Raw genomic sequence first — 24799 nt, 5'->3', positions numbered from 1 at the left:
TTTTTTTTTTACTGTTTCACTCATGTTCTAGAAATATATATATATATATTTTTTCTAGATAACTTTTTCATGAAATTTATTTTTGCTATTTTATATTGAATGAATTAGTAGTCCAAATTTATGCTCTTGGGTAATAAAATTAGTTATCTATGTACACTATGCTCCAGTCATTTAAAAGAGATGCTCTAGTTTACCATTTTTTTTTTTTAGCTATGTATAAATTCAAACTAGGTACCAGGTAGCTCAACAAGAAAATGTACAAGTTAAGTAGAGAAAAAAGTTTTAATGAAGCTCCATTTGTAGGTAAATTAAAATGAAACAAATATTGACCTAAAAAGAAATGTTTAGTGACTCGGTTTATTTAGCAAATGATCCATTTATATCACTAATGTTTCCACAGCAGAAGCTATTCCTTTTGACCCCTGCTATAACTACACTGTGCTTGATGATTCTTGGCGATCCACTAGCAATCAGCATTCCTCCTCCATAATGTGTGATGCTCATGTCAACTGGGTGGGTTGGTATCGTCTCTTCATTGGTGGCCAGAACGGTCAGATGCCAGACACATGTGTTGATCAGTATAGATGTAGCACTCACGCCCCACTGTGGCTAAATGGTCAACATCCACAAGTCGAGGATGGAGTGGTCACCCGAAATATCTGTGGTCACTGGGGCGATAACTGCTGCTATTTCCAATCCAATCCCATTAAAGTGAAAGCCTGCCCAGGAAATTACTATGTCTATGAGTTTGTTCAACCAAATTTCTGCTCTGGGACCTACTGTGCAGGTAAGCACATTTGCATTTGCACTTAAATTGTATGTTTATTTTTTTAACTATAATTAATCATGCCACAGTACATTGCGGAATGTAATTTGCTTCGTCTTGTACTGATATATTTTTAGGCTGAATGTATAGCCGGATCTTTATGCAATAGGGTTTTGAATCAATTTGCATCTAGGGAAAATTGATGGATAAAATAATTTATAATGGTCAAACCACCATCCCCACATTTAATGACCATACTGGAACAATATGGAAACTTTTTTTAAGAAAAAAAAAACTCCCTTTGTTGTAACTTTTTTTTCTTCTCTTTCTTGTAAAGCCCCAACTCCCAGCTCTGACCCATGCTCTGGTTACAATGTTCTTGATGACAACTGGAGAGACTTGCGCACGAACTTCTACCAATATTATTACAATGATGACAGATATGTTGAATGGAATGGTTGGTATCGGCTGTATTTGAATGGAGAGAGTGCTCAGATGTCTGAGTGGTGTGCGAGTTTTACAGGATGTGGTGGTGAAGTTGGACTTTATCTCAATGGCTCTCATCCAAAACCCGAGGATGGGGTGGTGACCCGTGAAGTCTTGGGGTCGTCGTCTTGGCCGTGGTGGTGGTGGGGGTGGGGGTGGAGCGGCCACCATTGTGGCTATTATAAATCCACCTCCATTGAAATCAAAGCCTGTCCAGGAGATTACTATGTCTATAAACTTGTCAAACCTGACATGTCAATCCCTACACCTACGTACTGTGCAGGTGCAGTTTTAACTTGTGTGTTCTTTATGGATGATTTTAATAATCCCCTATATGAAATATTTACACTTTGTTACAGCTCAACATTGATATACCAATACATTTGTATAATACGTACAGGTAGTAACAATGTTAAACTTTTATATGGGTCATGGATGTTTTAACCATTTAGACTAGACACACACAGCCATGAGATGTCGTTATTATGCATTAAGTTACATAAATGACCCTGTAATACAGCATTTAAACAGCGATTTGACTAACAACCTTTTTTTCCTCCATATCAGTTGCTTTCAACAACATCAGTAATGATCCTTGTAACAACTATGAAACGCTGGATCGTCCCTGGCGAGCCACAAATGAAACTGGACTTTACATTTGTGATGAAAATTTCTCCTGGAATGGCTGGTATCGACTTTTTTACAACGGAATAGACATTCGAATGCAAGAGAGCTGTGTTTCTGGTGGCAGCTGTAACACATACAAAGGTCTGTGGCTCAATGGTCCTCACCCTCAGATTGACGATGGAGTGGTGACAATGGAGGTCTGTGGGGGCATGTATTACGGCTGCTGTGATTATAAATCAACACCCATCAGAGTCAAAGCTTGCCCAGGCGATTACTATGTCTATGAACTTGTAAAGCCACGTTCATTTTATTGTTCAGGATACTGCACAGGTAATATTATTCTGAAGCACTTTTTCATTCAAAACCTTAATATTGTTTGATCAATCTCTTAAAATCCCCTCTTTCAGATGCCAGCAATATATCAACAACTTTTTCCTCTACAAGTCCAGCTACATTTATGGGGTCCAGCATGAGTAGGTTTATTAGAGTCAAAATAACATTTCGTCTTAGTTCAAAGGATAATACACATTAAATCTTGTTTTTAAGACATTTAGTAAAATGTTTGAATATAATTCATTACAGCATTTGTTAAATATATTGTTAGAAGGATATTGGTTTTTAAAAAATAATTGTTCTTCTCGGTTTATAATAAAGAGCTAATGGCATGCAGTACAAAGTAGCTTAGATAGACTTTTGGCATGAACATTGCCTTACTAATTCATTTATTTATTTTTTCAATTTCTGTCTCATCAGCCGCTATTAACACAGATTTTGACCCATGCTATGACTACAACATTCTTGACAACTCATGGAGAAGCACATTCAATTTCTGGTATCAATATGCACATGATGACACTCGTGTTGAATGGGATGGCTGGTATCGACTCTTCATTGATGGATCGAGTGCTCAGATGCCTGAGTGGTGTTTCTATTACATGTCATGTGGAGGTTTTAGTTCTCTGTGGCTTGGTGGCCCTCATCCTGAGATAGAAGATGGAGTGGTTACTCGTGAAGTCTACGGTTCTCATTACGACCAGTGCAGTTACTACAGATCTGACCCAATCCAAGTCAAAGCCTGTCCTGGAAATTATTATGTCTACAAAATTAAAAGGCCAAAGGTATTGATCCCAGCCCCTGCATATTGTGCAGGTACGGTAATTCTCCTACATCTTTTACATACTTAATATGAATTAAATTTTGAGCTTTGATATAAAGACTGCATTTATAGACTTGCTAAAGAATAATGTATTTACAATGAAAAGGATTGATTTGTGTTTGAAGAAATCTTAGCACCTCTTTTACTGTTCCTAAAACAGTTGGTTTCACCACTCCGAGTGCTGACCCTTGCTACAACTACAACAGCCTAGATGAACCCTGGAGAGCCACCATCAGCCCACACTACGATAAATATTATGACTATGGAATATGTGATTATAATTACAACTGGAACGGCTGGTACAGGCTGTTCTACAATGGTCAGAGTGTCCAGATGCCAGAGTCATGTGTTGGTTCTGGCATGTGTGGCACTTCTCACCCACTGTGGCTCAACGGCCCTCACCCACAGCTGGAAGATGGAGTGGTCACTCGGCAAGTCTGTGGTTCAACATGGAATGACTGCTGTGGTTACAAATCTCATCCAATACAAGTCAAAGCTTGTCCAGGAAACTATTTTGTGTATGAATTTGTCAGGCCAACATTCTGTGCATCTTACTGTGCAGGTAGAGCATTACTGTAGTCATATTTTAGTTTTTGAAATGTAAATTTTGTAGTGAAATATATTGTCATGTGGAGGTTTTAGAGTCAATAATTGATTCTTTCATTTAGTGATCTTTGGAGGGTAATCAGAGTTATTGGCTACTCCTGTGCTAAAATGTCAGTGGTCAGCCACATTTTCAGAAACCTCTTTCAAATCTCTTGACCTACAGAAGCAGGATGTTTGTTCCATTTTGTACAGCTGTTATGTCAGAACATGCAAATCTATTAATAGTAGTTGTAGCAGGAGCGGGAGAAGTAGTAGAAGTTAATAGCAGTAGTAATAGTAGTAAACATCCTCAATAATGGCATGCTTTAAAATGACGGTAGTCTTTGGTCCAATATAAATATTACAGTTTTCATGTATTTTTTCTTTACAGAAATTATCATCACAAATACAACAACAAGCTCAAATATTTCCTCAGGTATTTTAACAAAATTAATGTACGAAAATAATTTAATGTGACATCAGATGTTAATAGAACATTCAGTTATTAAGAGCTAATTGGTATACTGCACTGTACATTCAATCTGATCTGATCTGAGTGTTATATGAGGTTTATAACTCTAAAACAGTGTGCCATACAGTACATCATATGTCTGATATATGATGTTGCTGTTGCAGGACCATTTTATCCATTTGGAGCTGGAGACACAGAGAATGATCGCTCTGATGATGGGAGTTCACCAGTGATCTACCTTTTGCAACCATTTATATTTTTTGGACAGACATACAACCAACTATATGTAAGTGAATATGATCATATGAATCAGAAAGGCATCCACACAGTGTTATAACTTTTTTTTTTTTTTTTCTAAATTATTGAAAGAGTTTTGCTCCCTCATTATTATGGAAAACTTTAACGCTCACATTTCTAACTCTCATTAAGCTTTACCTTGGAAATCTTTGGAACAGTTTAAAGTGTTATGCAAATTTTAACATTATCCTTTATTTCAGATCAACAACAATGGATACTTGACATTTGATTGGTCATGGTACAGCTACTTCCCATACCAGTTCCCAGGTTATGGTGGAATAGACCTGATCGCTCCATTCTGGACAGATATCGATAACCGTGGCAATGGTGTTATTTCATATCGTCAGTACACATCTGGCAGTGTTCTTACAGATGCCACACAAGACATTAACCAATACTTCCCTGACCTGAGCTTTTCTGCAACTTGGGTCTTTGTAGCAACATGGGACAGAGTTGCATATTATCCATATTCAAGAACCGTAAGAAATCCAATCTGGTTATGTAAAATCTTCTTGTTCTTTTTTAATAGCGTAAAAAAAAATCTAAATGAATGTAACCCACCATAGAGTTAAATAATCCACATTGTATGATTTCTGTTTTTGTGACTTTCAGCAAACTGTTGGCACATGATTTTTAAATTGGTCTTTTTCAGGAAACATCTTTCCAGGTGGTTTTGATTTCAGATGGGCATTTCTCTTTTGTTTTGTTTAATTATGGAACAATTGCTCCAACTCAACGATATGTACAGGTGTGCACTGATATGACTGGTTGAGACTATTCCAATTTACTAACTGAAGAAGAAACTAACAAGGATTTTCTTTTGTTCACTTATTGTAGGCTGGTTATGACACAATCAGCTCTAGATACCACTTTTCAATTACTGAATCGCAACAGAATAGCATCACAAGCTTAACATACAGCAGCAATGTCAATGTGCCAGGCAGATGGGTCTTCAGAACAGATCATGGATCACGGGGTTGTCAGTTTAATGGTAATGTTTTTCTAATGTCCTCTTATACTAATTAAATCATTTGCTATTTGCAGTGACCCTCAATAACCCCCAAATAACTTTTCATTTCACTTTATCTTATTGGTAAACCTTTTAAAAATATCTTCTTAAAAATAGTTTTAGGTGTTCGATCTCATAACATACAACAACACTGAGTTCTAAGCCATGTGAAACTACTTTATTGTAGGTGTTCCAGTGCAACTTGGAGACTCTTTCTGGAGTGATGAAACCTGCCAGCAGAGATGCACCTGCACCAGCGGTGGCCTCCAGTGTAGCCACGAGCCCTGCAGTTACTCCCAAGTCTGCCGTCCAGCTGCCTTCCAGTACTCTTGCCAGAACATTCAACGGAAAACCTGTACCATCTCTGGTGATCCTCACTACTACACCTTTGACTATCAGGTTTTTCACTTTCAAGGGACCTGCACTTATGTTCTATCTGAGGTTAGTCTTCCTCTATAAATTAAATGGGTTTCCATTTATTTTGTTAGTATGAATCAACAGGTAATCCTTGAATTTTTATTTAGGCTTGTGGCAATGGTTTGCAATATTATCGCATTGAGGGCAAAAATGAGCATCGGGGCAGCACACATGTGTCATGGACGCGGATGGTCAGAGTGTTTGTCTATGATGAAGTAATTGAACTGGTCAAGGATCACTATTATGACGCAAGGGTTAGTATGACTATACTGCTTTAATTCTCTCTTGAATGCTATTCATTTTCCTAATCTCCTCTTTTTCCAACAATCTCCAGGTTAATGGAAGCTTTGTAGCAACGCCATTCACCCTCCGCAATGGCTCCGTCCAGGTTTATCAGTCAGGTTTTTCCGTGGCCATCAGCACAGATTTTGGTCTGGTTGTTACATATGATGCATACAGCTACGTCAGCATCTCTGTACCTTATGACTATTTTAACGCCACCTGCGGTCTGTGCGGAAACTTTAACCTGCATCCCGAAGATGACTTCCGTTCACCCAGTGGTGAAGTCTTGAGCTCAGATGTTGACTTTGCAAACAGTTGGAAAGTACAAAGTGACACAGATCCTGAGTGTCATAATGTCAGGTGCACAGGTCTGGCTTGTGCTGTTTGTACCACAGATGAAATGAGTTTTTACAGTGACAACAACCACTGTGGAATCCTAGAAGATGTTGTCGGCCCTTTTTCCGATTGCCACTCTGTGCATGCGCCACAGACCTACACAGAGAACTGTGTATATGACCTTTGCTTGGGAGGAGGTTACCAGCCCATTCTGTGCCAAGCTCTCAATGTGTATGCTACTCAGTGCCAACAGCAGGGTATACATCTTGGTCAATGGAGACAGCAGGGCTTTTGTGGTAGGTATCTTGTTGAGCTGTATGATCAGTAAAAATTAAATCTTTGTCTGTGCATATTCTTGATGAATATTCTTTATTTTCTTCCTCCATTACAAGAGATTCAATGCCCTGAACACAGTCATTTTGAGCCCCAAGGAACAGGTTGTCCTGCGACTTGCAGTAATCCATCTGCCCCAATGAACTGTCCCTTGCCCAGTCAGGAAAGCTGTATCTGTGATCCTGGGTACATCCTGAGCGCTGGAGAGTGTGTGCCTGAAGCAAACTGTGGCTGCATCTTTGAGGGCTTCTATTACACAGAAGGACAGTCAGTGGTGTTGGATGGTGACTGTGGGAGACAGTGTGTGTGCAGCAGCATGTCGATGACCTGCCATCAGCACCAGTGTGGTCCAGCAGAGGTGTGTGGAGTCCATGATGGTGTGAGAGGCTGCAGACCCACCGGCTATGCTACCTGCTCGGTTGAAGACCTCGGGTCATATCACACCTTCGATGGACTAAGTTTCAGATATCAGGGAGCATGCGGACTGACCCTTGCTAGAGTGATGGGGCCATCCCCACTACCACACTTTGTGTTGATGGTGGAGAAAGTACCCCGAGGCCTTCAAGACTTTTCCAGGTTCCTGAAGTTTGAGGCAGAAGGAATTCAGGTCTCCATCGAAATGGGAGAGGGCAGCAATATAAAGGTTAGGCAAAATATGAAGTCACTATGCTGTTACTCTGTCCAAGAGAATAATTGTATTATTTTTCAAATTCATAGATGGAAAAGTCTCCTGACACTGTTTACCACTCTTTTCAGGTGGATGGACAGATGGTCGGTCTGCCTGTCAGTGTTGGCTCTGGTCAAATCCGTATTTATCACAGCAGTGTGAGGGGTTTCGTTGTGGAAACAAACTTTGGGGTGACTGTAAGAGCTGACTGGCCACACATTGTCCGAATTACGGCACCAAGCACATATAGTGGCACACTTGGAGGTCTGTGTGGGAACTTCAATGGAGACATTGCCGATGAATTTTACACTCCAGATGCTGTCCTGTTGAATGACGTTCAGCTGTTTGCGCACAGCTGGCGTGATGGTTCCCTATCAGCCCACTGTGAGGACCCAAATGACAGCTGGGAACCAGGACATTATCAGAACAGCAGCCAGTTCACTGAACATTGTAGCATCATGGCCAAGAATGATGGACCATTTGCTGAGTGCAGCAGAGCAATAGATCCTCAGCGACGGATTGCAGATTGCGTTCAGCTGCTGGAGCAGACACAAGGTGCCAGAGAAGGCCTATGTGAGGCTTTGCGAGGTTACACACTACTTTGCCAACAGAATGGCATTGCAGTAGAAGAGTGGAGGAGTGCCATTCACTGCGGTAAGCATCTAGTTTTGTACCTGCTGACTTAAAACTTGATTTCATGAAGCTGAAATTTTTTGCTATTGTCCTTATACTTTTGTCATTCCAGATCCCACCTGTCCAGCAAATTCCCATTACGAAGTATGCGGCACATCCTGTCCTGCTTCCTGCCCCAGCCTCTCATTTCCATTTCAGTGCACATTGCAGTGCCAGGAAGGATGCCAGTGTAATGACGGAAATGTGTTGAATGGAGATCGTTGTGTGCCTCCTGTGGGTTGTGGTTGCTACCACTCTGGGCGTTATCGGCAGGCTGGAGAGAGGTTCTGGCATGGTGAAGAGTGCCAGTTCTTGTGTGTTTGTGATGGAATCACTGGAAATGTTCATTGCACACCATCTTCTTGCAGTGAGGAGGAGGTCTGCCATGTGTTGGACGGCGAGTACGGCTGCCATCCTCGGCCACACGCTCGTTGCTCTGCTTCGGGAGACCCCCACTACATGTCTTTTGATGGAACTTACTTTGACTTCCAGGGCACATGCCGCTATGTGCTAGCCACAGTATGTAATGACACTACTGGCCTTCCGCACTTCCAGGTAGATGCAAGGAACGAGGCATGGCATGGACTCTCGGTGGCAATTACTGTAGAAGTTTTTGTCAATGTCTCTGGGCATCTTGTGCACATGTCACAAGACATGAATGGTCATTCTACTGTTGAGGTAATCAGGCATCGCTCACTGTAATTTGCCTTCATAGATACTTAATGACTAATGACATTACACATAATGATAAATCATGTACATTTGTTGTTATGAGGCATGATCTACAACAAATACATTCTTAGAACAGTTTCACTCAGCTGTTATTCTCTTTTTAATCAGGTTGATGGAGAGACCAGAAACCTCCCCATCCTGCTTGATTCTGGACGGGTGTCTGTGTACTCCAGCGCACAGTACATATTTGTATCAACTGACTTTGGTTTTAGTGTGAGTTATGGTGGTTCCTGGACATTGAACATCATTGTACCAGCGGACTACAGTGGGGTTACGTGTGGCATCTGTGGCAACTTCAACGGCCAGAGTAATGATGACTTCATGACTCCTTCAGGTGCTCTGGTGCGCTCAGCAGACCAGTTTGGGGCAAGTTGGAAGGTTGAGGAAGAGCTGCCATGTAATGATGGGTGTGGAAACAATTGCCCTTTGTGCGATGATCAGACAACCTCCCGTTCCCTGTGTGACATCATCAGGTCCAGTGAGGGCCCCTTTAGTTTCTGCCATGTTTATGTCGATCCTCAAGCCTACTTTGATGACTGTGTGTTCGATGTGTGCCTTTCTGGAAACCGTAATGATGTCCTGTGTCGCTCGATCCAAACCTATGCGAGTGCCTGTCAATCTAACAATGCCGTTATCTACCCCTGGAGAGAAAGCGCATCCTGTGGTGAGTGAGATCATATTTTGTTATTTCCGTTAGTGTGTAATTAACTTGAAAAATGGAATACATTTTTAAGACATGCTTGACATAAATACAATTGTTACATTTCCAGTCATAACCTGCCCAGAAAACAGCCACTATGAGTTGTGTGGCACAGACTGTGGTCATACTTGCGCGAGCAGCATTGATGCTAGTTGTGAACACACATGCTCAGAGGGATGTTTCTGTGATAATGGATTGGTGAGGAGTGGAGGACTCTGTGTCCCAGTGGAGCAATGTGGCTGCTTGTATGACGGATTCTACTTTAATGTAAGAATTTGAAACTCTCTTTTGATGAAGCTTTATTAGATTTCACAAGATATTGAAAAACAGAGTCTTGTTTTTAGTATTTTACTATTAAAGCAACTCCTCACACATAGTATTGTCCTTTGTTCTGGAAATATAAAGTTCATTGTTTTGTGGTATGATTTCATAGGTTGGTGAGCAATTCTGGAATCTAGATTGTTCCCAACACTGTGAGTGTTTTACTCCAAATGATCTGCGCTGCACTGATTCCTCCTGCCAACCTACTATGGTGTGTATGGTCAGAAACGGACGTCGTGATTGCTACGGTCAGTATATGCCTATGATGTTCATGTTAACTTTTAAGATTTTAAGGTATAGTTTTATGCATTATTTTTCTGCAACTTTTCAGTCATGATGATTACTGTTGCCCTCTATAGGGATATCAGATTTGGAATGTAATATAGTAAAAATATTTTCATGTCATTTTGTCTTTGAAGAGAGTACCACATACATAACCACCACCAGATCAAGCCTTCCCTCAGGTATTAAAAAAAAAATGTGTGAAAAAAACCCAAAAAACATAATACATGAAAAGAATTTGTGAGATATCAGTGATAGTATGAGTTTGTGTACTAATAAAATCTTACAGGTCTTTTTATATTTATTTATTCATTTATTTATTTTTCATGGTGATTTAATTGATGTATACCTTTTTTGTCTGTAATGTTGGCTCAGAGGTGGTTAGCTTGGTTCAGAGTTGGCATGTAATGTGAAAAAAAAAAAAAAAAAATATATATATATATACTGTATATATATATATACTGTATATATAATATTATTATTTTTTTCTCTCTCTTGTAGAGCAGAGTACCATTAACATGACCAGCACCAGACCAATCCCCCCAGGTATTTTTGAAACAATTTGGAATAAATAATAATAATAATAATAAAACAGTAAATGTACATTTATAAATTCCCACAGCTGTTTTTTATCCATTTGGAGCTGGAGACACCGAGAATTATCGTTCTGATGATGGAAGTTCATCTGTGATCTACCTTCTGCAACAGTTCATATTTTTTGGACAAACATATAGTCAAATATATGTAAGTCAGTGATTGAGATGAATAACTATTAGAAAATAACTATTACTTGCATTTATTTTTTATGTTGTGTTCTGAATTTTCAAAACTTTATTTTTAAAGTTTTTTTTGTTTACGTAAAAAAAAAAATCAAAATGGGTCTCATTCACAAATAATTGTGTAAATTATTCGTATTTATATGCACATTCAAACTTATCATGAAAACTTTCTGCCTAATTCACAACATGTGCTTTGTTCTTAAAGGGGTGGTTTACTGTTTTTTTCCTAGGCTTGATTGTGTTTATGGGGTGCAGTCTAACATGTGTTCATGCTTCATTTTTTTTAAAAACGCATTATTTTTCATATAATTTACCTTTATTCCACACCGCTCTGTCCCTTCTCTGACAAACGCCTCGATTACTTCCTGTTTTTATGAAGCCCCTCCCTCAGAAATACGTAATGGGCTCTGATTGGTTAGCTGGCTCAGTGTGTTGTGATTCACTAAACCGCCGAGCGTGCGTCTAAATGTCCCGCCCCTCAGCTCAGCGGCATGTGCTCCGGTTGTATTGTAAACAATGATTTATAACAATATAGAAACATCTATATTGCTTATCAATTTGAGCCCGATTGAGACGCAGAGGATATTAGTGAAGAGGATCGCGCAGAACCTGTGCAAGCACGGCTCTTAATGGTATGTTTGTTTGTTTGTTGTCTCATACGTTTAGATACGCTGTTATTATGCTACTGCTTATGTTAGCTTTTAATATATGGTTGTATTCTGATTAAAGCTTTAAAGGGGTGGTTTACTGCTTTTTTTCTTTGCTTGATTGTGTTTATGGGGTGCAATATAACATGTCTTCGTGTTTCGTTTGTTAAAAAACGCCTTATTTTTCATATATTTCACCTTTATTGTAAGCCGTTTTCTCCTCTGTCATTTGAACGACCGGCTGACTTCCTGATTCTATGAAACCACTCCCTCAGAAACAGGCAATGGGCTCAGATTGGTTAGTTGGGCCGGTGTGTTGTGATTGGCTAAACTGCGTACTGCACATTGTCCGGAAACTTCACGCCCATTACCTTCACGGGCGACAGTTGCATGTGCTGCGGTCAAGTTGAAGTTTGTACACGTTTGTCTTATACACACAAAATAGCATCGAACTAACTGGCTACTATAACCAAACAGCGTTGGCTTGTGTTTACGTTCTTGATCAAATCGAAAAATTACGTCATAAAGTATACATGGAAAATACATTTACAAAATTAGTACATAATTACAAATTCGGGTCCAAAATGTTTGTACGCGTTTGTCATAGACGCACGAAATAGCATTTAACTAACTGGCTACTAAAGCCAGCGTTGGCATTTGTTTACGTCCTTGATAAAACTAAAACTTTACATCTGAAATTATACATGCAAATACATTTAAAATTATGAAATCTTACTTACAGGTTGTGGCCCAACAACTGCTGCCTCTGGTTTTAAAGTTGGAACCGCTCCATGTTTTAGTAATAGTTTCTGTGTGAATCCGGCATTGAACTCGTGTAGATTCTGGAAGCTGTCTTCCGTAAAATGCGCAGCACAGAGAGCTAAATTAGGATTGTAATTGTCAGGAATATAATCAAACATAAATTTTAACCATTGTTGACGAACTACAGCATCCGTAGGAAGCCTGAACACAGAAGACCTGACAGCTGGGTGAAAATAACACCGTTTCGACGGCATGGCTACAACTCTCCACTATAACTCTTCCTCTTCGACAAAGCCGCAGAACATGGCCTTGCCCCCTTTTTTGTATGTTCCGGAGGGAGGGGTTGATGCAAATTTATGGTTGTTTTACGTATGCAACCCGGGAAGTATCTCGTTGTAGTCCCATATGAGTCGTTTTTGTAGGTATTAAACTTCCGGATTTTTAAAAGACGATATCTCCGCTTCGTTGAACTTTCAGGGCAGCAACTTTGCAGATACTGTTCATGCACCAACAGCAACATTACACTATTTAAAATGAAAAAAGTGAAATCGACAATACAGTACGGCAACCGCACTCGCGTCCATGTGTAACGCTTCTTATTGCTATGTGAAAATGTATAATTGGAACAGTTTGTTGGAGCTAATCTGACGATCTGAATGAGAGAGAGAGAGAGAGAGAGATGCAGAGCAGGGCAACGCGAGGAAAAGTATTAAGAGGCTGTTTTAGAACATTGATTTTGAAACTTGTGAATCCATTAGATCGTTAGAAGACAGAATCGCGATTCATATATGAATAGATTTTTACGTGCACCCCTAGTTTTCTCTTCCTCTTCTCTAAAGCAGCGCATCATGTCCTTGCCCCCTTCCTTACATGTTCCCGAGGGCGGGGTTTATCTGGGTCAGTGACGTATCAGATCCGGGAAGTAGTTTGTTGTAGTCCCTTACCAGCCGTTTTTGTAGGCATTAAACTTCCAGAATTTTAAAAGACGATATCTCTGTTTGCATTGAACTTTCAGCGCTGCAACTTTGCAGATGTTGTTTATGCTCAAACAGCAACATTACACACTAACTAACGTTAAAAAAGTGAAATTGCAATAAACCACCCCTTTAAAGGGTTAGTTCACCCAAAAATGAAAATTAGCCTGTGTTTTACTCACCCTTGAAGCGTCCTAGGTGTATGTGACTTTCTTCTTTCAGACGAATTCAATTGGAGTTATATTAAAAATTGTCCTGGCCCCTCCAAGCGTTTCAATGGGTCTAAGCGGGTGTTTGTTGTCAACGGTTCAGAAGACGTGAAACAAAGTGTGCGCATCTGTAATAAAACATTCCTCATACGGCTCCACGGGGTTAATAAAGGCCTCCTGTAGCAAATCCATGCGTTTTTTCAAGATAAATATCCATATTTCAAACATAATAAACACTTTTTTCTCACTTCCGCTGACTGTGGTAAGCGGTAGCATTCCTGGCTGGCCCCCCACCCCCCGAAGGGTACATCGTAGTGAAAACAGTCATGGTCGCCATATTGAAGGGTCATTCCAAACCAAAGTGCTCAAATCTGGCTACTTCAAAGGGCCCTTCCGAATGAAGGATTTCTAAGGATACAACTAATGGACACCTCGGGCCCCCATTATCCTTTGCACAGGGAAGTTGTTTGGCATCACACCCTGTGTTCCATTCGGAAGGGCTCATCCCTATGCCCTAATCTCTATGAAGCTCTCACTCCGGAGGGTAAACCATTTGAAGGGGTTAGGGCATAGGGATGAGCTCTTCTGAATGGAACACAGGATTAGTGAATCATAATTTGTTCTTGAAAACTTTCGTACACAGGTTTCACGCACAAAATTGGGCATACGCATGCTTATCAGTCTTGTAGCCTATTTGATAATAAATGATGGCCCTGTTCCCACATGACTGAATCTTGCATATTTTAAAAGAAGGTGTATGTGATAAGACATCTTTATCTATTTCAGGTCAACAACAATGGACACTTGACGTTTGATGGATCGTTTCACAGCTACACTCCATACCAGTTCCCAGGTTATGGTGGAATAGACCTCATTGCTCCATTCTGGACAGATATTGATAACCGTGGCAATGGTGTTATTTCATATCGTCAGTACACATCTGGCAGTGTTCTTACAGAGGCCACACAAGACATTAACCAATACTTCCCTGACCTGAGCTTTTCAGCAACTTGGGTCTTTGTAGCAACATGGGACAGAGTTGCATATTATCCATATTCAAGAACCGTAAGAATCCTAACTTGATTTTGTGCAATCTTACTGTCCTTGACCAATAACAAATTTGAGAAATCAAAATAAATGAACAATGTAAAGAAGAGTTGATATACATTATGATTATTGTGATTTGTGTCATCTAGAAAACTTGTAATGACTAGCACTTTTATAATGGTCTTTTTCAGGAAACATCTTTCCAAGTGGTTTTGATTTCAGATGGCCATTACACATTTATTTTGATGAATTATGGAACAATTGCTCCAAAACATTATGTACAGGTGTGCACAACATAGTAAATTAAATTTAGGGATTTAGAAGACTATATAAATAAGATGCTGAAAGTGTTTTATCATAATTTATCACAGGCTGGTTATGACACCATCAACTCCAGATACCATTTCTCAATTCCTGGATCATTCTCGAATGACATCACAAACTTGACATACAGCAGCAATGTCAATGTGCCAGGCAGATGGGCTTTCAGAACAGATCAGGGATCACGGGGTTGTCAGTTTAATGGTAACATTTTTCTATTCTCCTGATGTACTTTTTATTCCTTAAACATTCAGTAATTTCAAGTTGAAATCTATGTGAAACTGCTGTTTTGCAGGTATTCCAGTGCAGCTTGGAGACTCTTTCTGGAGTGATGAAACCTGCCAGCAGAGATGCACCTGCACCAGCGGTGGCCTCCAGTGTAGCCACGAACCCTGCAGTTACTCCCAAGCCTGCCGTCCAGCTGCCTTCCAGTACTCTTGCCAGAACATTCAACGGAAAACCTGTACCATCTCTGGTGATCCTCACTACTACACCTTTGACTATCAGGTTTTTCACTTTCAAGGGACCTGCACTTATGTTCTATCTGAGGTTAGTCATTCTCCAATGCAGGATTAAGCAACTTTGCTCCTGGAGAGCTACCATCCTGCAGACTTCAGTTCCAACCCTGCTTCAACACACTTGCCTATGCTGTAATTTCCTAATAACCCTGAAAGTCTTGATTAGCTGGTTCAGGTGTGCTTGACTGGGTTGGAGCTCAACTCTCCAAGATGTAGCTCTCCAACGGCAAGGTTGGCTACCCCTACTCTATAATTTCTATGGCGTTCTGTTTATTATATAATAAGTAGACATCAGTTGGTAATCCTTGACACTTTTAGGCCTGTGGCAGCGGTTTGCCGTACTATCGCATTGAGGGCAAAAATGAGCATCGGGGCAGCACGCATGTGTCATGGACGCGGATGGTCAGAGTGTTTGTCTATGATGAAGTAATTGAACTGGTCAAGGATCACTATTATGACGCAAGGGTTAGTATGACTATATTGCTGTAATTCTCACTTAAATGCTGTTCATTTTCCTAATCTCCTCTTTTTCCAACACTCTCCAGGTTAATGGAAGTTTTGCAGCAACGCCATTCACCCTCCGCAATGGCTCCGTCCAAGTCTATCGGTCAGGTTTTTCCTTGGCCATCAGCACAGACTTTGGTCTGGTTGTTACATATGATGCATACAGCTACGTCAGCATCTCTGTACCGTATGACTATTTTAATTCCACCTGTGGTCTGTGCGGAAACTTTAACCTGCATCCCGAAGATGACTTCCGTTCACCCAGTGGTGAGATCTTGAGCTCAGATGTGGATTTTGCCAACAGTTGGAAAGTGCAAAGTGACATAGATCCTGAATGTCATAATGTCAGGTGCACAGGTCTGGCTTGTGCTGTTTGTGCAACAGATGAAATGACTCTGTACAGTGACAGCAACCACTGTGGAATCCTAGAAGATGTCTTCGGCCCTTTTGGCGCTTGCCACTCTGTGCATGCGCCACAGACCTACACAGAGAACTGTGTATATGATCTTTGCTTGGGAGGAGGGTACCAGCCCATTCTGTGCCAGGCTCTCAATGTGTATGCTACTCAGTGCCAACAGCAGGGTGTACAACTTGGTCAGTGGAGACAGCAGGGCTTCTGTGGTAGGCATCATTTTGTGATGAATGATTTCAGTAGAGCAAATTAGATCTCTTTCCAAATTGAAAGATTACATGTATTGATGAATATTCTTTATTTTCTTCCTCCATTTCCAGAAATTCAATGCCCTGAACACAGTCATTTTGAGCCTCAAGGAACAGGTTGTCCTGCGACTTGCAGTAATCCATCTGCCCCAATAAACTGTCCCTTGCCCAGTCAGGAAAGCTGTATCTGTGATCCTGGGTACATCCTGAGCGCTGGAGATTGTGTGCCTGAAGCAAACTGTGGCTGCATCTTTGAGGGCTTCTATTACACAGAAGGACAGTCAGTGGTGTTGGATGGTGACTGTGGGAGACAGTGTGTGTGCAGCAGCATGTTGATGACCTGCCATCAGCACCAGTGTGGTCCAGCAGAGGTGTGTGGAGTCCATGATGGTGTGAGAGGCTGCAGACCCACCGGCTATGCTACCTGCTCGGTTGAAGACCTCGGGTCATATCACACCTTCGATGGACTAAGTTTCAGATATCAGGGAGCATGCGGACTGACCCTTGCTAGAGTGATGGGGCCATCCCCACTACCACACTTTGTGTTGATGGTGGAGAAAGTACCCCGAGGCTTTCAAGACTTTTCCAGGTTCCTGAAGTTTGAAGCAGAAGGAATTCAGGTCTCCATCGAAATGGGAGAGGGCAGCAATGTAAAGGTTAGACAAAATATCAAATAAATGCATAATTGCATTATTTTTCAAATTCACACGCTAGATGGAAAAGTCTCCTCACACTGTTTATCACTCTTTTCAGGTGGATGGACAGATGGTCGGTCTGCCTGTCAGTGTTGGCTCTGGTCAAATCCGCATTTATCACAGCAGTGTGAGGGGTATTGTTTTGGAAACAAACTTTGGGGTGACTGTAAGAGCCGACTGGCCACACATTGTCCGAATTACGGCACCAGGCACATATAGTGGCACACTTGGAGGTCTGTGTGGGAACTTCAATGGAGACATTGCTGATGAATTTTACACTCCAGATGCTGTCCTGTTGAATGACGTTCAGCTGTTTGCGGACAGCTGGCGTGATGGTTCCCTATCAGCCCACTGTGAGGACCCAAATGACAGCTGGGAACTAGGACATTATCAGAACAGCAGCCAGTTCACTGAACATTGTAGCATCATGGCCAAGGATGATGGACCATTTGCTGAGTGCAGCAGAGCAATAGATCCTCAGCAACGGATTGCAGATTGCGTTCAGCTGCTGGAGCAGACACAAGGTGCCAGAGAGGCTCTATGTGAGGCTTTGCGAGGTTACACACTACTTTGCCAACAGAATGGCATTGCAGTAGAAGAGTGGAGGAGTGCCACCCACTGCAGTAAGCATCAAGTGTTGGATCTGCTGACCTAAAACTTGATTGCATGAAGCTGAAATATGCTTATATTTTCTTCCATTGTCATTATGCTTTTGTCATTCCAGATCCCACCTGTCCAGCAAATTCCCATTATGAAGTATGCGGCACATCCTGTCCTGCTTCCTGCCCCAGCCTCTCATTTCCATTTCAGTGCACATTGCAGTGCCAGGAAGGATGCCAGTGTAATGACGGAAATGTGTTGAATGGAGATCGTTGTGTGCCTCCTGTGGGTTGTGGTTGCTACCACTCTGGGCGTTATCGGCAGGCTGGAGAGAGGTTCTGGCATGGTGAAGAGTGCCAGTTCTTGTGTGTTTGTGATGGAATCACTGGAAATGTTCATTGCACACCATCTTCTTGCAGTGAGGAGGAGGTCTGCCATGTGTTGGACGGCGAGTACGGCTGCCATCCTCGGCCACATGCTCGTTGCTCTGCTTCAGGAGACCCCCACTACATGTCTTTTGATAAATCCTACTTTGACTTCCAGGGCACATGCCGCTATGTGCTAGCCACAGTATGTAATGACACTACTGGCCTTCCGTACTTCCAGGTAGATGCAAGGAACGAGGCATGGCATGGACTCCCAGTGTCAATTACTGTAGAAATTTTTGTCAATGTCTCTGGGCATCTTGTGCACATGTCACGGGACATGAACCGTCGTTTTACTGTTGAGGTAATCGAGCATTATAGGTGATAGATAAAAACATAAATATTAATGAAAATTTTGTGTGATTGTTATGATGCCATGATCTACAACAAATCAACTTTTCAAACTATTTCACTTTGATATTACTCTGGAGAACACACCCAGAAGTGCAATTGTATTCAAGCCTTATTATATTTAGTCATGTATTACCAATGTTGCCTGCTTAGCTTTAAAACAAGCTATTGGTTTTATTCTCTTTTCAATCAGGTTGATGGAGAGACCAGAAACCTTCCCATCCTGCTTGATTCTGGACGGGTGTCTGTGTACTCCAGCGCACAGTACATATTCGTATCAACTGACTTTGGTTTGAGCGTTGGTTATAGTGGCTCCTGGGCGGTGGACATCGTTGTACCAGCGGACTACAGTGGGGTTACGTGTGGCATCTGTGGCAACTTCAACGGCCAGAGTAATGATGACTTCATGACTCCTTCAGGTGCTCTGGTGCGCTCAGCAGACCAGTTTGGGGCAAGTTGGAAGGTTGAGGAAGAGCTGCCATGTAATGATGGGTGTGGAAACAATTGCCCTTTGTGCGAGGATCAGACAACCTCCCGTTCCCTGTGTGACATCATCAGGTCCAGTGAGGGCCCCTTTAGTTTCTGCCATGTTTATGTCGATCCTCAAGCCTACTTTGATGACTGTGTGTTCGATGTGTGCCTTTCTGGAAACCGTAATGATGTCCTGTGTCGCTCGATCCAAACCTATGCAAGTGCCTGTCAATCTAACAATGCCGTTATCTACCCCTGGAGAGAAAGCGCATCCTGTGGTAAGTGAGATGTTTATTTTTAGATATTTCTGTTGGAATTTAACTTGGAAATGGATTACATTTTTAAGACATGCTTGACATAAATACAATTGTTACATTTCCAGTCATAACCTGCCCAGAGAACAGTCACTATGAGTTGTGTGGCACAGACTGTGGTCATACTTGCGCCAGCAACGTTGATGCTAGTTGTGAACACACATGCTCAGAGGGATGTTTCTGTGATGATGGGTTGGTGAGGAGTGGAGGACTCTGTGTCCCAGTGGAGCAATGTGGCTGCTTGCATAAAGGATTCTACTTTAATGTAAGGACTGAAACTCTGTTTTCTGCTTATTAGATTTCACAAGATCGGAGTCTTGCATGTAGTATATAAATACTAAAACAACTCGTACATACTCTGTTCTGGAAATGTAAAGTTTGCTTTATGGTATGATTTCTTAGGTTGGTGAGCAATTCCAGGATGAAGAATGTTCCCAAATCTGTGAATGTTTTGCTCCACATGATTTGCGCTGCTCAGATTCTTCATGCCCATCAACAATGGAGTGTATGGTCAGAAATGGACTTCGTGGCTGCTATGGTCAGTACACGTGTTTGATATTTCTTACGTTAACTTTTCTGAGTTACATCAGCAAAATGTTTGCATTTGCACACCAAGAGAATATTGTTGTGAGTTCCTGTGGAGAAAATGAATAGGAAAAACACTACCAGAACCAAGAACACTGAAAGAGTTGATGAGAACTGCTGTGCTCTACAGGCATATAAGTGTTGGCATGTAATAAGGAAACAATTTTATTGTATGTTTCGCTTTACAGACGACAGCACCACACACAAGACCACCACCAAATCAATCATTTACTCAGGTATTTTGTAATGTTTTTGTAAATTTGTGATTGGTCTCAGTTGATGAACTTTTTCAAATCCTTATGGAGGCAATGAATAGCAAAGGTACTTCCAGAACCAAGGCTGCTGAAAAGGTGGATGATGACTGCTGCGATCAGCATGTCTGAGTTGGTATATGGTAAAAATTATTTTGAATGTATTTTTCTCTTTACAGAAGAGAGCACTACACTCATTACCACAAGCACATCAAGCCTTCCCTCAGGTATTTTCCATTTACTTATGGAAATACCTTTTTATAATTTGTTTCAGAGGTGATTGGCTTGGTTTGGAACTCTAGAACTCTGTTGCACTCATTTTCACTGTTGCATTTTTTTCCCCTGTCTTTACAGAAGAGAGCACCACCTACATGACCACCACCATATCAACCCTTCCCTCAGGTATTTTTTAAAAACAAAAAGATGAAGTCATGTGAACTGATATCAGTAATGGTGTTTTTAATGTTTTTACTTATAAAATTCCATAGGTCTATTTTAACCACTTTTTTTTGTTTTGTTTTAGTTTAGATTTTTTTAGTTAGTCAATTAAAAACAAAAAGTCTTAATGCACAATCTTTTATTGCAAAGATTAATACAGAGTTCTGGCATGAAGGCGCAGTCCGATAGGTCTAACTCAATCTGACCTAATGACATCATTATCACATGGCACAGCTGATTGGTTCTCTCCTGTATCGGTAGCCAATGAGCTCACTGCTCAACATTCAAATATATGACTAGTTCTTGCTGTAGCAGTTTGCTGCGTGCTTCAGAAACCCTCCACCTTCCCCAGCTCCACCTGTATAGATCTGTATAGATTCTTGTATGTTATATGGGGGTTATTTCATGTACGTTATATTTGCAGCAGCGGTATTTCTTACATGCTTACAGCAGCGTGTTGTGGATGTATTGGCTGTAGCAAGTCTCGGTGCTTGCTCTGCCGCAGCAGCAGCGTAGCAGATCTATTCCGCCAAGACCAAATACGTTAACATTGTCATCTACATTACCATGCCAACCCCTCCAAGAGTTGTCATGACAGAACTTTATTTAATTAAGGAAGCTAAGACATTATTTTCAGTCCAGATGTTATGTAATATTATTAATACATGTTTTATATATGCCCCAGGTTTTGTCATTAATCCTGTTGTTCTCCTCTTAGGTGAAGGAGACCCCTGTCAAGAGCTAAACTGCACTGAGAATGAACAGTGTGAAGAGAAACATGGTGTTTACGGCTGTTCCTGCAAGGAAAACCATCACAGATCTCAGCATGACGCCTTTGGTTAGACTCATTCCACAACATTTCAATGTTCATAAATGATTACATTTTTGTTTTTGACATTCTCTTGGATGTTTTTCCTCTCAGATTTTAATGAAAACTGCGAAAGCAGCTCTGGCTCCATGTCTCTGTCTCGCTGTCAGCTTTTTGAGGCAGGTTTTCCTTCTGACATCTTACACCTCAATGACCCCAACTGCAGAGGAACAATCCGGAATGGCAGAGTGGAGTTCTATTTTGACAACAATGACCACATCTGTGGCACAAATCTGATGGTAAGATTCATTATTTACATCCATGAATGGTGAAAAGAACAACAAATACTTAGATTTTTTTTATAGTTCTTTAAAAAGTCCCTCAAAGTACAAATATTTAAATATGTCCATACAGGCTAATGGCACCCACTTCATCTATAAGAACTTTATTATTGGGGAGCCACACTTAGTTGGGCATCTCATTAGCAGGAAGAGAATTTTAAAGATTCCTTTCAGCTGTGTTTACTCACAAACCCAAACACTCTCCATGGACATCAATCCTCTAGAGAGGTGAGACACATTGACTTTAGCCAACTTAATGAGTATAACTATTAGTTGTACTTATTTGTAGTTGACATATCATGTAAAATTATTTCAACAGCACTGTGCACATTAACCTTCCTGCTGGTCAAGGGACATATCGGGTCAGGATGATTCCATATCAGGATGCTGAATTCTCCCACCCCTTCACTGGTAGTGTGAATGCAGAGCTGAGCAAGCGGATTTTTGTGGAAGTTCGTGTTGATGGAGTTGACAGTCATCAGTTTGCCTCAGTGATTGACACATGTTGGGCTACACCTGTGAACGATCCTCATCACCCTCTCCGCTGGGACCTCATCGTTGACAGGCAAGTCCATGTTTTTGCATGATTGTTTGTCTTCACTTAGCACTATCCAAAAAAATAAATTAATATTTATCCTCATAACTTTCCAAACCTTAAATTAGACAACCATTTTGTTATCTTCATAATATCTTTATTATACTGTTGCAAAATGTTCAGGTGTCCCAATCCTAATGATGATACAGTGGAGTTGCTGCAAAATGGTATTTCTACATCCAGCCGCTTCTCCTTTGAGATGTTTATCTTCACTGCAGACTCCACCAAGGTTTACCTGCACTGCGCTATTCACCTTTGCCTTATGACAGACAATCTCTGCTCAGTGGTGAGTTTACAAATTTTTCTTATGGACATGGACATAATTGTTGTTATTAGTAAATGTTGTCAATTTTATTTAAGTAAAAGATACTTTTGAGTGACTGTCAATGGAGAAAGATGCTATTTGTTTCCAATTGCTATAAACCACCAGTAGGGGCTGATGGGGCCACGCTGACTAAACCTCAACCCCTCTGGCTGACACGACTGATGATAACTTAAACTGACACAAATTGGTTGTCTTTTCATCTGTCTTTTAGCACTGTGACTCTGAGCACCACCATAGAGTGGGCAGATCTGTGGATTTCCATGACAGTAATTCCATATCCCTTGGTCCATTGATGTGGTCTGACAGTAACAAAGGTAACTTATGAAACAAAACAACAACAACAAAAACAGATATACAAAAGTCAAAGTCTGTTTTATTGTCAATTCTGCCACATGTACCGTACATACATACAGAGAACTGAAATTTCGTTACTCTCTTACTCCCTGGTGCATACAGATAACACTAAGTACTAACAGTAGAACGCATAAATACAGATAAGTACAAATCAAATATATATATATATATATATATATATATATATATGTATACATATACACGTACACAAAATGCAATTATTACAAATATACAAATAAGGACATGTAGAATACAAATAAAAATAAAATAATATAAAATGGATAAAGTGGCATAAGGCACATGATAAATAGAGTGCAAACCAGTGAGATAGACAAACAAACAAACAGTGCAGACTATAAATGGTATAGTGCAAAGAGCTTATTGAGACTATTTTATTTAAAGTGACGAAGAGCATTCTTTTATTCAGACTGACAGAAGAGGTAGTTGAATAAGGTCAGTCCAATGCTGTACAAAGTGACTGGTGCTGGTCACAGTGTGTGTGTGTGTGTGTATGTGGGTGGTGGTGGTGGTGGGGGGTGTCAGAGTTCAGTAGTGCGTGGGGTAAGAGAGGGGAGGGGGGGCAAGGACAGGAGGGAGTTCAGCTTCCTAACAGCCTGATGGATGAAGCTGTCTTTCAGTCTGTTGGTCCTGGCCTGGAGACTCCGCAGTCTCCTCCCTACTGTTTATGTATATTTTAATTCAGCAATATCACATAAAAAAGAGTGTTGTAGTTCCACAACCTTCACATACTCTGTTCTGGAACACAGTGGATGCATAGGAATGATTTTTATTTTTTATTTTTTAAAGTAAAAAGTGCTGTTAAATTAAATAAATATCAGCACTCGTGAAGTGCAGCAATCAACTGACTGCTGTGTAATTTCTGTTCACAGATGCGCTGATGCCACGCCAAGTGCTAGTATCCAGGGCTCCATGTCTATTGGGTTCTCTGACTATATCACTTATTTCTCTGATGAGTCTCCTGATATTCTTCTAGAATATTTCTACTGACAATCAACCTAATGTTTTAACACATCTATTCTTATATTTTTCTCGATGGATGTGACACTGATGCCAAACTGTTACAAGCTTTCTATAAATGTAACCTTTGGGGGATTATGTTGAAAATCACAACCTTTAAAATGTTTTATAAATCAAACAGTCTTATTACTATTGTGAGGATAAAACAAATCACAATAAACTGATTTTCTCTGTTTTGGTGACGTATTTGTCATTGCTGTGTGTGTGAGTGATTTTGTTTTTACTATTGTTTGTTACAATGTAGTTTGTTCAGCTATTATTTGTACTGAGTCAGGTTAGGCTACATCATCATAATCATAAATCATCTCAAACCAAATCACCTATACACTCAGACATTTTATGGGTCAAAAGCTGTTTTGCAGCATTTTTTTTCTTTTTCTGACGTAGTCATACATATTACTGGAATATAAACTTTTCTTAGTGTTCTTGTGTTAACAGAGATGACTGGTTTCTCTTCATTCTTTACTGATACATGATTTCACTGATTTCTTGTATATTTGTAATTTTATTGAAAAATGCACTGTACATAAGAAACCTTAACATAAAATTGATGAATTTAGAACGAATCAACATAATTTATGGCAGCAGTGCCATAAAAATAACAACTGCTGCTAACACACTTGTTCTATGAGATAAATAGGACTATT

The 24799-nt window shown here is 40.6% G+C and overlaps 1 protein-coding gene across 1 annotated transcript in view; it reads left to right on the top strand.

Annotated features, from left to right (window-relative positions):
* Nucleotides 1-24327, top strand: part of LOC131551408 (uncharacterized) — a 44446-nt gene extending 20119 nt beyond the window's left edge. Inside the window, exons 18-62 of the mRNA XM_058794353.1 lie at nucleotides 401-787; nucleotides 1104-1535; nucleotides 1820-2209; nucleotides 2287-2352; nucleotides 2633-3028; nucleotides 3196-3597; nucleotides 4012-4056; nucleotides 4257-4378; nucleotides 4590-4868; nucleotides 5042-5137; nucleotides 5227-5380; nucleotides 5586-5839; nucleotides 5923-6069; nucleotides 6150-6729; nucleotides 6826-7409; nucleotides 7523-8087; nucleotides 8179-8783; nucleotides 8946-9501; nucleotides 9608-9804; nucleotides 9971-10106; nucleotides 10278-10322; nucleotides 10642-10686; nucleotides 10763-10884; nucleotides 14298-14576; nucleotides 14750-14842; nucleotides 14930-15083; nucleotides 15175-15428; nucleotides 15716-15862; nucleotides 15943-16522; nucleotides 16634-17217; nucleotides 17315-17879; nucleotides 17981-18585; nucleotides 18826-19381; nucleotides 19486-19682; nucleotides 19820-19955; nucleotides 20191-20238; nucleotides 20433-20480; nucleotides 20608-20655; nucleotides 21410-21529; nucleotides 21614-21798; nucleotides 21914-22068; nucleotides 22160-22405; nucleotides 22559-22721; nucleotides 22972-23074; nucleotides 24005-24327. Coding sequence (XP_058650336.1) covers nucleotides 401-787; nucleotides 1104-1535; nucleotides 1820-2209; nucleotides 2287-2352; nucleotides 2633-3028; nucleotides 3196-3597; nucleotides 4012-4056; nucleotides 4257-4378; nucleotides 4590-4868; nucleotides 5042-5137; nucleotides 5227-5380; nucleotides 5586-5839; nucleotides 5923-6069; nucleotides 6150-6729; nucleotides 6826-7409; nucleotides 7523-8087; nucleotides 8179-8783; nucleotides 8946-9501; nucleotides 9608-9804; nucleotides 9971-10106; nucleotides 10278-10322; nucleotides 10642-10686; nucleotides 10763-10884; nucleotides 14298-14576; nucleotides 14750-14842; nucleotides 14930-15083; nucleotides 15175-15428; nucleotides 15716-15862; nucleotides 15943-16522; nucleotides 16634-17217; nucleotides 17315-17879; nucleotides 17981-18585; nucleotides 18826-19381; nucleotides 19486-19682; nucleotides 19820-19955; nucleotides 20191-20238; nucleotides 20433-20480; nucleotides 20608-20655; nucleotides 21410-21529; nucleotides 21614-21798; nucleotides 21914-22068; nucleotides 22160-22405; nucleotides 22559-22721; nucleotides 22972-23074; nucleotides 24005-24108 — 11975 coding nt within the window. The 3' untranslated portion in view covers nucleotides 24109-24327. The remainder of the gene's footprint in view (nucleotides 1-400; nucleotides 788-1103; nucleotides 1536-1819; nucleotides 2210-2286; nucleotides 2353-2632; nucleotides 3029-3195; nucleotides 3598-4011; nucleotides 4057-4256; nucleotides 4379-4589; nucleotides 4869-5041; nucleotides 5138-5226; nucleotides 5381-5585; nucleotides 5840-5922; nucleotides 6070-6149; nucleotides 6730-6825; nucleotides 7410-7522; nucleotides 8088-8178; nucleotides 8784-8945; nucleotides 9502-9607; nucleotides 9805-9970; nucleotides 10107-10277; nucleotides 10323-10641; nucleotides 10687-10762; nucleotides 10885-14297; nucleotides 14577-14749; nucleotides 14843-14929; nucleotides 15084-15174; nucleotides 15429-15715; nucleotides 15863-15942; nucleotides 16523-16633; nucleotides 17218-17314; nucleotides 17880-17980; nucleotides 18586-18825; nucleotides 19382-19485; nucleotides 19683-19819; nucleotides 19956-20190; nucleotides 20239-20432; nucleotides 20481-20607; nucleotides 20656-21409; nucleotides 21530-21613; nucleotides 21799-21913; nucleotides 22069-22159; nucleotides 22406-22558; nucleotides 22722-22971; nucleotides 23075-24004) is intronic.
* The last annotated feature ends 472 nt before the right edge of the window (nucleotides 24328-24799 follow it).

This window comes from Onychostoma macrolepis, chromosome 12 (assembly GCF_012432095.1).
Source record: "Onychostoma macrolepis isolate SWU-2019 chromosome 12, ASM1243209v1, whole genome shotgun sequence".
NCBI classification, from domain to species: domain Eukaryota; kingdom Metazoa; phylum Chordata; class Actinopteri; order Cypriniformes; family Cyprinidae; genus Onychostoma; species Onychostoma macrolepis.
This window is presented reverse-complemented; position numbering and strand designations above follow the sequence as displayed.